Genomic DNA, 11,335 nt, shown 5'->3' on the forward strand with positions numbered 1-11,335 from the left:
GCGGCGCCAAGGAGACCGAAAAAATTATAAAATTCTTTGTGGGACAAAATTGCAGTGCCTGTTTTGTTGCTTTCGTTCCTTCAAATAATATGAATTATTAGGAAGAAGAAAATGAAGATGAAGAAGTGGAAGAAGAAGAAAAAGAGGAGGAAGAATAATAATAATATGAATCGTGTAAATTATACGAGAAAATAATCTACCAGCTCATATATTATTATTCTTTGGATGCTGTTTTAATGTTAAAACACTGGTTGTTAAAAGTATTGGCAACCCCACAGTCTCCATCTACCTTCCTTACTGTGGAAAACAACACTGACTCTCTCTAATTCACTCCGCGTGTTTTCAGTAGGTTCAAATACACAGAATGTGATCTCTACACAACACTCTACACTATTTTGTGTCTGGATGCAGGTTTACATCATGAACATGTCCTAAACACTCAGTCATAAACTTCTGGTACGATGCTGCTTCTTTGTAAAAAGGTTTCTGAGAAGGTTTTTCAGGGTGAAGTCCTCTCTCGGTTTGGTAAAATGATGTGTGTGATGATGTCATACTTAACCATTTTTACTATTAACACTGGCTTTCTCTTACACCAGCAGAATGGAAATGGTCTAATTAATTATTTTCACTCAGTATAAATAAATGAATGATGTTGTGTCTGTGAGTCTGATCTAAAACGAGTCTGTCGTCTTTCAGTGTGTTTTAGACGTGTGTTTTTCCCTCTGTTGGAGAACCGTACACAGAATTTTACTGGTTGAAGATGAAATCTGAGCTGCTTTTTAGATGAACAAGCACTTGGAGAACATCTCAGAGAGCAGAAATGGGTTGAGATCAACATTTACTTTGAAGATCATTTTTGTTTTTCTGGAACTTTTCTATGACTATATCACCCCTAGTAGTCTAGAGAAAAACAGAAATCCTTATGAAACACTACAAATTCTTAAAATCCTGACCGTCTACTTATATATGAGCTTCATGTTAACCTCCACTGTGGAGTGAGACATGACCAAGCATCCAATCTTCAACATGGACACACAAGAAAACTCCATATTTTTTAACAAATTGACTAAATTTGTTAAATGTTGGTTGCTAGATCTTTCTAGACATCATGGCTGCTCAGCACTGAGTTTTGTGTCCTGACCAATCCTGAGGAGCATCAGTGTCATTAGGATCAGCTGTGTAGGAGTGGCTTTACTTCACTGCTGAACATCACGTCTGTTCTCAGGTTGGAGCTGTTGAGCTTGAGTTGGTGTCTTTTCCTCAATTTTCCTCAGTGGTTTCCTTCACTCCTGGCCACTGAGAACCTTAACAGAACCTCATGATATTCAGGATCTGTGTAGGTCTGTGAGTGTTTTCTTCAACACAGTTAAACACACTGCTAAGCTTGTTTAAACTGCCACAAGCCTCCCTTTCATTACCATGCCACCTTTCTATGAGTTTTGGTAAGTTCTGACTCCGAGGTAAGATTAATTCAGCAAAAGCATGTGGTTTGGTTTGGTTTGTTGTTTTTAATTGAGTTTGTGTTTCTGTTAGTGCTTTCTGGCTTCTGGTGGTTGCTGGTGCAGGCGAGGCTTTCAGCCAGCGTGAGTACTATAGTCAATGTTCTATGTTTAAGACTGAACTCTGATAAACACAGTGTGATGGGTGGGATTTTGCAGGACCTGGTTTGAGTCTGGAGTGTCTTGGAAATGTTATGAAGCTTACCTCGAATCGCTCGCTGTCTTCTGGACGTCAGCTCAAAGTTGAAGCCATCAGTAAGTGTTCTTAAAAATGAGCTTGAGCCTTAAACATATAGCTAGATATAAAGAGAGGGATGGATGGATAGAGGGATGGAGGGATAGATAGAGAAAAATGAACGGGGATGGATGGATAAAGACATAGATGAAAGGGGGGAAAGGAGAGATAAATGGACATAGATGGGTATAAGGGGATTGATAGATGGATATGGATGGATAAAGCTAAATGAAGAGGGATGGATAGAGATGGGGAGATAAATGGAGATAGATGGCTATGGATGGAGACAGGTGGAGATGGATGGATAAAGACAGATTGAGAGATAAATGGACATGGATGGATAGATAGGTATAAGGGGATTGATAGATGGATATGGATGGAGACATGTAGATGGATGGATTGATAAAGAAATGAAGAGGGATGGATGGATATATAAAGGTAGGTGGAGATGGATGTATAAAGACAGCTAGATGATAGGGATGGATGCATAGAGATGGAGAGGTAATTGGAGATAGGTGGATAGATAAATGATATGTAGATGGATATGTGGATTGATTGAATAAGAGAGAGAGAGAGAGAGAGAGAGAGAGAGATGGATGAATGGAGAGAAATAAAATGAGATGAATAGATAAAGACAGGTAGGTGGAGATGGATGTATAAAGACAGCTAGATGATAGGGATGGATGCATAGAGATGGAGAGGTAATTGGAGATAGGTGGATAGATAGGTAGAAGGGGATGGATGGATAGATAAATGATATGTAGATGGATATGTGGATTGATTGAATAAGAGAGAGAGAGAGAGAGAGAGAGAGAGAGAGAGAGAGAGAGAGAGATGGATGAATGGAGAGAAATAAAATGAGATGAATAGATAAAGACAGATAGACAGGGATGGATATATATATAACGAAAGAGAGATATGGCTAGAGAGAAATGAATAAATGTATGGATAGAGAGAGCTGGATGGAGATGGATAGATATAGGTAGATGGATGAATAGACAGAGTGAGATCTACAGAGTGTTCTAACAGTGAATATTCTCCCTGTTCAGACGGTTCCCAGCACGTGATGCTAACAGGAGCAGTGTCGAGTCAGTGTGGCTACAGCATGGAGTCTGATCCCTGGGGAAATACCAGAATCTACACCTCACTGCTGAGCTGCTTTACTCATAACCATGTACTGACAATCCACAACATACAGAACATGAAAGTTGAGCACAGTTGGAGTGGTGAGTTGACCGTTGCTTGGTGTGTCTTGCTGGTCTCAGGGCGATGCCGTGTTTGATATCGGACTGCGCCTGAAGTTTTTCGGGAATCACATGTCTGACAATGTGCTGGAGGTGGAAAAGACTTGTGAATACAATCAGTGGGCTTCACGCGAGATCCTCTGCGAGAGAAACTTCATGGAGGTAACACTCACTAAACCATAAATATCTTTTATATAAAACTTATAACTCTTGTCTTTCAGTAAATGGTTCATGTTGGAGTTTTAATCCTGATCTGTGTTTTAAGGTCTCGGTCCATAGAGGACGCCTTGATCTGAATCTGCTGAAACAGCCGAGACCAGCGGTGGCAGGAACCACCGGATACTCGGCCGATCAGCAGGTAAATGTAGGGTGTAGTCACCTGGTGTGAGCTGGAAAAATTATTTCTTTAGATTTATGTATTTGGTGGCCCCCAAAATACTTTTATTTTCTTTTTTGAAAAGTGTTACAGGATATTAGATCATCTTTAAATGGAAAAAAAAAAAGTTTTAGACACGATGAGTTTTTTTCACAATTGGTGAATTTGTTTTTCGGTACCATGGCTTTTCAGCAATAATATTTTTTCACCTCAAATTCAATTTTTTTTTCTTTCCACCAATTTATTTGTTTACATGTTACTCTTTACTCTTTTTTTTGTTTTATTTATTTATTATTAATTTTATTAATATAAAATTATTTATTAATTTTAATGAATTTTCCCTCAGATTAAATTTTTTTGTTTGATTATTGTTCCATAATTTCATAAATATTAATGAGAAATAAATTTAACATCCTTATTTATTTATTTTTATTTATTGTTTTTTAAACTTATTTATTGTTCCATGAATTCAATAATTTTCATGGATTTATTTCCCCACAAAAACTTTGAAGGTGTGAATTTATTTATTTATTATTTTTTCATTTGTTTTACATTTATTTATTCTTCCACAAATTTATTTTCATGGATTTATTTCCCCACAAATGCGAATTTATTGATTTATTTTCATTGATTTTTTTAAAATTTATTATTATTTAATTGGTCGAGTTGTTTGTGCATCTTTCTGCAGAAGGTTTGCGTAAATGTAATTTTGACAAAGATGTACCTTCTTAATGCTTGCCATTCCTAATGGTTCCTTTTAATTCTCCTGTCTTCAGGCCTCCACCACTCTCGGCAATATCTGGAGGATGGTCTTCTACACACCCAATGAAAAGCCGATGATGTTGGAGGAGGTTCGTAATGCAGGTTACGGCGTATCGATGACTCCAACACGACTGGTCTTGCGAAGCCCCTATAACACACCTGAAACATATACTGAGGATGTACGTGAGCGAGTCGAGTACAGATGTGTCAGCTCTCGAGCTCTAGAGATTTTCTGATTTTCTCTGATTTTTTCATCCAGGTGAACGGGGTGCAGATGGAGGTCTTTAAAGTGAGCACCTACTTCAAGCAGGCTTGGTCTGTAACCATTGTTGACAGTGCTGCTGTCTGTCCAACTGGTATGGACTTCTAGATGAGTTATGATTCTGGATGAGAGATCTATAGTTTCTATAATCTCATATAATAATCATTGTACAGGTGGACTCCATTTTACTCTCAAACTCATCACATGGTACATGCCCCAGTACATCAGTCCTCTGATGACGGCTCCTCAACATCAAATGTATGAAATATACATGGGGATTAATGGAAAGAGGCTCAATCAAACCGAGATGAGCGCTCGGGGCTATACCATGATGATGACCAAGAACCAAGTTATCATTTCCTTGCCTGTCGGTGGACCAGATGGCTATTATAAGGTTGGTCAGTACTGCTCAGGTTGGTATGGACCTATTTCTATAATCTGATTGGCTGAGCCATGTTTAAATCTGTTCTTAAATCTGTGAGATATACCTGTGTCCTCTGGGCAGATTGTTTATTACATTTATGCCAGGATTACACTTAAGCCATTGTTCTGCCCATAAAATAGTTTGATCTTTACCTGCTGTGTTTCTTAGCAGCCAAAATTTGCTTAACAGTTTGCACTGTGTAGTGGAAGATTGGCTTGACTTAAAAACTGGATTCAGTGGAACCTCCGCATACGAGTTTAATTCATTCTGGAGGATCCTCACAGGAAGTCGTGCCACCAAGCTTGGGCTAAAAATAGAACAGATCACCCACACCACCAATCTGTCAACAAAAAACACCCCAAATATCACCTAGCTTTTGAACGCATGCTGAAGACAACGCTGGTATCGTGGGTTGAGTCTTTCTAAACAGATTTCACTGACTGAAAACAAATTCGTAAAATTTGTAAACTCACTTTGCTTGGCGTTCCACTGACGCTAACAAGTTTTGAACGGACGTCCGTGCAACTTAGCCGGTGTTCAGTTTGTATGCTGAAAATGCTTCGTATGCCAATGCAATAATTGGTAATGGAGGGCATTCATATGCCAAGGTTCCACTGTATAGTGAATATTACTTTCTTGCTTTCTTTTTACTTACCGACTCACACTGGAGACTCCTTCCATAAATGTCAAATGTTTCCATCTGTCCAAACCTCACCATATCAATAACTACACATTAAAACCTTCTGATGGCTTTTTTTTTAACATTTTTGCCCTCACTGTAGAGCAGCGTGCTGGATAACCAGTACCACATCACTTACAGTGTTGAACCGATGCTGGAAATGCTGTGGATGGAAGGAAAGTCTGAAATCACCAGATACAAAGTTCACTATCCGATCATCACGCCACCGGAGCTTCGGCCGCCTCACATCACGAGCGGTGAGTTATTTAAAACCGACATGAAAATATAACGGCAACAAATAAAATAATCACAGCTGAGATTAATTTCTTTCCTCTTCCAGACACTGATTCAGACTCAGAAGTGTTTCGTATAACGCTGGGCTCCTTCCTGCCCGATGTGGAGCTGTTGAACTTCACCTTGTCCACTGGAGTGATGAGTGTTGAAGAGGCCAACAACAGAGGATTTAACGTGCAGCAACACTTATTCCCTAACGGCTCCAAAGCTTTCAGTATGGAGGTCCCCTTCTCTCATCCTGCTGTCCTCAGAACTGTAAGACTCTAATGCTTAAAAATACAGATTAAAGGATCTAGAATTTGCTGATTTGCACCAGATTCTGGGATCCTGTCTGTGTCTTTTTTTTTTCTTTCTCTTTTTTTCTGTATTTCTCTCTTTCTCTATTTCTGTCTGTCTTTCTGTCTGTTTGATTGTCTTTGTGTGTCTCTCTCTGTCCGTCTGTCTTTCTGTGTCTTTGTCCGTCTGTCTGTCTCCCTCTCTCTCTTTCTCTCTCCCTCCATCAGTCTTTGTGTCTGTCTCTCTTTCTGTCGTCTTTCTCATTTTGTCCTTCCTTCCTTTCTTTTACTCTCGATCTATTTTCAAGCTTGAAAGCATGAACCAGTTCCAGATGTTCAGACTCTCCTGTCTAGTGTTCTTATTGATATAATGGAGGTGTATTAAAGCAGAAAAGGATAAAAATGTATGTAGAGATACTGTTTTAAGTAAAAAAAAAATTTTTTATCATGATTGCTGTTGCATTCTGACTGCATGCTGCACTTTATTGCAGAATGTGAAGCTGGTGAGCGTGGTCCACAGTCTCCCCATCACCTTTGGCTTGTTGGTGCTTCCTGAATTCGTTTTCTTTTCTCACTCTGCTTTAGTGGAAGCTGTTCGTGAGGACATCAGTAAGTATGACAATGGATAGAAGTAGGGAGGGAAGGTTTTGTGGATGGAGGGATTGATGAAGGGTGGGATGGATGGATGGAGGGAGTTGAGGGTTAGGCAGGGAGGGTTTGAAGCTGATTTCTTGTGTTTCTGCACAGAGATGATTTCTATGAATGGAGTGTGTGATGACAGGAACTTCTACATCACAATCGAACACGGGAACCACAGCTTTAAAGTGAGGGTCGGCACACGTGACCTCTCGGCTGACCTCCATACAGAGTACAGCCTAAAGCGGAACAGCACTCATCTAAACATGACCGTGCCTTTCCTCACACAGGATGTCGTGTTTGTGGTACAGCATGTGCTTACTTAAGGTTTTGTCATGATGACATTTATGCAGTCGTTTGTTAAAGATGTAATTTACAGTAACTAGAACTCTCTCTATCTTACCTCTCTGTTTTTCCCACTTTCTATCTGCCTCTAACGTTTTGTCTGTCTCTCTCTCTGCCTTACTCTTTTCTGTCTACTGCTTTGTCTGTCTCTCTATCCTCTCCCCCTATTTATCTTTCTATCTACCTGTAACTGTCTATATCTCTCTCTCTCTCTGTGAACTGCAGACAGCCAATCAGTCCTCAGTGAGAGCTCGTATTAATGTAGAAATAATCCAGAAGAACTGGCAGTTTAAAAACTTCTCCCTGGCTTGCACCTTTCCCTTGATCATGACAGGTAGGTGTGTGTGTGTGTTTTTTCTTTTTTCCTCCTACTGATTCCTGTTCCAAGTTATGTTTAAGTTGCTGTACTACAAAAATCAGTCTAATGCCATGGGAATGTGTGCGTGTGTGTTTAAATGTTCAATTATATCATAAATAAAGTGTTGGTACATTATGCAGTATGTAATGTTGACTCCTAAATCTGCGATTTAAAGATGTCTTTGTTCTGCTGTAAAAACATCTTCAGGACCTCAAGCTCACTTTAAAGAATGTTTTGTTTTTTTAAGTGATTTTAGATATTTGTAGCCGTTTTGTGTAAAAACCCAAGTGGCTCATTTTATTGGTGGGGTTTAGACGAGCGTCAAAGCAGCGAAGGCGCTCTGAATTTTGATAAATCTTTCACAATGCCTGAATTTCGTCTTGCATCACAGTGGCACTAAATTTTTCCGCGTTTCAACTATATTTAATGCAGTTAGATTTATTGATCAGTTTATGTGAAAAAGGAAGCTGGGAAATAACTCCTGGAAGTTTGTATCTGTGTTTTGGAAGCTAGATCAGCTCAGTGCTCTCATGTGTAAACCCTCTTCAGAATGTTTTGCAAACGGCTCCATCACCGCACTGGCTGTCAAGGTGAAATCGGCGACCCAGATGATCCCAAGCCAGTTGACGCTGAAGGATCCGTCGTGTAAACCCGCCTTCAGCAACACCCGCTTTGCGTACTTCTCTTTCAACGCAAGCAGTTGTCAAACCACCAGAACGGTACGTTATGGCTGAAGGTCTCGTTTTTCTTCTCGTTTTTTTCTTCATGTTCGCCATTAATCCTCACGCGTCTCCTCGCTTCAGTTCCACGATGGCATCATGACGTACCAGAACACGATCTCGATGGGCGACAGGAAGACTGATGCACTGGCGTCGGAATACGCCACAAAAAACGGTCCTGAGTATAGGTACTGTGTAGTACTCGTTTATTCTTACTCCCTTTTCTGCTTTTTTTTTTTTTTTAATACACATTAATGATGTCGTGTTTTTCATTATGATGGATGTCAGTGTGTCGGTGGTCTGCAACTACAAGCTAACCAAAACACTGGCTATGACGTTCTCCACCGTGTCGCAAGCAAGCTCACTTCACGCGGATCCTGGGTTTGGAGAGCTGCATGTCAGGATGAGGCTCGCGAGAGGTAGGTTACTGTATACACTACATAAATCAGAAAGAGAGAGATGGGATAAGAGGAATAGATAGAGAGGGGTGGATGGATGAAGAGAGTTTGATAGATGGAGCTGGATGGATGGGGAGAATGTGAGCGAGAGAGATGGCTGGGGAATAAGAGGGAGACGGAGATGGGGAGAAAGATGATGGTGAGCACAAGACATGGATGGATGTAGAGAGAGAGATGGGGTGAAGGAGATGGATGGATGGATGGATAGATAGAGAGGGGTGGATGGATGGAGAGTTTGATGGATGGGGACAGAAGGGCAGGTAGAGTGGGAAGGATGGATAGATGGGGAAACTGTGGGTGAGAGATGGATGGGGAACAAGATGGAGAGAGATGATTGGGAGCACGATAGAGAGCGAGAGAGAGAGGTGGATGGGGAACGATAGGTGGATTAAGAGCGAGAGAGGTGGATACAGAGAGAGAAAGATGGATGGGGAAAGAAATGGTTGAGGGAATGAGAGAGGTTAACACAGAGAGAGAGATGGAGAAATAGGTGGAGAGAGAGTGTGATGTATGGGGAACGACAGAGATCTTTCACACCCGGGTGAGCTGTCTGAGGCTAAACACACTATTAGCTGCTTCACTGTTTAACAGGAAGCCTGTAGAGGAAGTGGCTCAGTGGTTAAAGGTTTTGGGCTCCAGATCAGTTGTGGGTTTAAATCTCAGCACCATCAGTTCAGTACGCTTAAATATAAGCTGATATTTTCTAAATGGAAACATCAGTCAGGTGAGTAAGTGTAAATGGGAGTAAACTTACCTCTTGTCTGCTTTTCCTCTCTCTCTCTCTCTCTCTCTCTCTCTCTCTCTCTCTCTCTCTCTCTCTCCAGACGCCTCTTACGATGCCTTCTACATGGCTGAGGAATATCCAGTGGTTCAGTATCTAAAGCAGCCTCTGTACTTCGAGGTGGAGCTGATGCAGTCCATTGACCCACAAATAGAGCTGGTGCTGGAGAACTGCTGGGCTTCGGCTAATCACAGAGGCTCTGTGCTGAGCTGGGATCTGGTTGTGAACGGGTAATATCTGTCTGTCTCTCTCTCTTCATTTCTGTCTCTCTCTCTCTTTCTTTCCATGTCTATCTATATACCCCCCCATCCCATGTCTGTCTCTGTCCACCTCTCTCTTTCCATGTCTCTCCCCTCTCTCTCTCCCCATGTCCATCTGACTGTCTCTCCCCCCTTCCCCATGTCTCTGTCCGTCTCTCTCGTGCACTCTCTACCTCTGTCCATGTCTGTCTGTCTGTTTCTCACTCCATATCTGTGTCTGTCTCTCTCTCTAACTCTCTTTCACACACAAAAAGAAGTTCTTTTCCTTCACATCACGCGGTGTATTTAAATTTTGTTCCTTTGCTTTACACTCAGCTGTGCGAATCCAGCAGACAGTTACCAAATAACATTCTACCCCGTCACGTCTGACGCCCGGGTTCGATACCCGAATCACTTGAGGCGCTTCAGAATCGAGATGTTTACTTTCGTCAAAGACGACATGCCTCTTCATGATCAGGTGATCCATCACTCTTTATTAGTCTGTATGAAACACCATTTGAGGTCAAATAATAGTTAAACTTATGGGTTTTTTCTCCTTTTCTTATCCTTTAAGATCCTGGTCCACTGTGAAACTGTTCTGTGTGACGTCCACCAGTCTGACGAGGACTGTAACGCCAGGTGTCCGTCGTCTAAGGTGGAAAATGTTAAAAGAGGTGCGTAGTGAATTTCTCTCATGTCGTAACAAACTCTCTTCACATCCCTGACTCACTTCTGGTCCGACTGACAGGACGCAGAAACATGGGACATGAACAGCACAGGATGTGGGTCTCGTCTGGAAAGATTTTCCTCTCTAGCTTGTAGCTCAGATATGAATAAAGTGTTGACTCAAAGCCATGTCTCTCGAGCTTGTCCCACTGTATCTCTGCTCGCTTCCTTCAGGAGGCCTTTTGATTTTTTCAAAGGTGTTACATCCAGGTGAACTGTCATTAAGAGCATACAGTCATGTCTGCTCACACCTGCCACTTTTAAATAACAATTCATTCACACCTTTTCCCCAAACCCTCAGTGGACATCCTCAAGGATTTATTACAACCTGATCAACATTTAAAAACAGGTCCGAGTGACTTCAGTGCCATTTCCACACCTATACTAGGTTACAGGTAGCTTATGACCTCTTTTGAAAGTGTAGGTGGACGTTTCAGTTCGCTCCATTCACTCAGGTTTTGTCTCATCTGTTTTGGTTCAGAAAGAAGTAAGATTTAAAATAAATTGGATAAAAGCTAAATGCATCACTTTTGGGTCTAAATGTGCGAGTGTATGAAAAGACACTCTTAATGGCCTTTATTCACTGGAGATGCTTCAAAAGAGTAGAACAGTTAAAAGCCTTTATAAAATGAATTGTATTAGTTGTGTGGTGTTTGGAGGAGATGGGTTGAAATAGTGAGAGGGTGGGATAGATGGGGATGGAGAAAGGGAGGTTGGTGAACAGATGGATGGAGAGAGAAAGACTGATAGGGAGAAAGTGGAAGGGATGGATAGATGGAAGGAAAGAGAAGGCAGATTGATGTATTGAGTGATAGTTGGATAGAAATAGTGAGAGGATGTATGGATGGGGAGATGGCTTGAGATGGAGGAAGGGAGCTGGATCGATGGATGGATGGGTGGGTATAAAGAGTGAGAGGGGTGGATGGATGAGTAGAGAGAGAGAGAGAGGTACTGACTGGGAGAAAGTGGAAGGGAAAGATAGATGAGGATGGAGAAAGATGGATAGAAAAAGAGAAGGCAGAA

At 41.3% G+C, this 11,335-nt stretch overlaps 1 protein-coding gene across 1 annotated transcript; it reads left to right on the forward strand.

Moving 5' to 3' along the window:
* Positions 1-203: 203 nt before the first annotated feature.
* zpax1 (zona pellucida protein AX 1) lies at positions 204-11,328 on the forward strand. The gene is made up of 21 exons (XM_058378949.1): positions 204-1,442; positions 1,534-1,583; positions 1,659-1,754; positions 2,784-2,908; positions 3,000-3,140; positions 3,244-3,336; positions 4,131-4,295; positions 4,376-4,472; positions 4,552-4,772; positions 5,585-5,738; positions 5,822-6,030; positions 6,542-6,659; positions 6,798-6,991; positions 7,257-7,365; positions 7,939-8,108; positions 8,193-8,296; positions 8,397-8,527; positions 9,391-9,577; positions 9,923-10,064; positions 10,161-10,260; positions 10,335-11,328. The coding sequence occupies exons 1-21, from the start codon at positions 1,420-1,422 to the stop codon at positions 10,406-10,408; spliced, it is 2,703 nt and encodes a 900-aa protein (XP_058234932.1). The 5' UTR covers positions 204-1,419; the 3' UTR covers positions 10,409-11,328.
* Positions 11,329-11,335: the final 7 nt, after the last annotated feature.

This window comes from Hemibagrus wyckioides, linkage group LG25, assembly GCF_019097595.1.
Source record: "Hemibagrus wyckioides isolate EC202008001 linkage group LG25, SWU_Hwy_1.0, whole genome shotgun sequence".
In the NCBI taxonomy this organism is placed as follows: Eukaryota; Metazoa; Chordata; class Actinopteri; order Siluriformes; family Bagridae; genus Hemibagrus; species Hemibagrus wyckioides.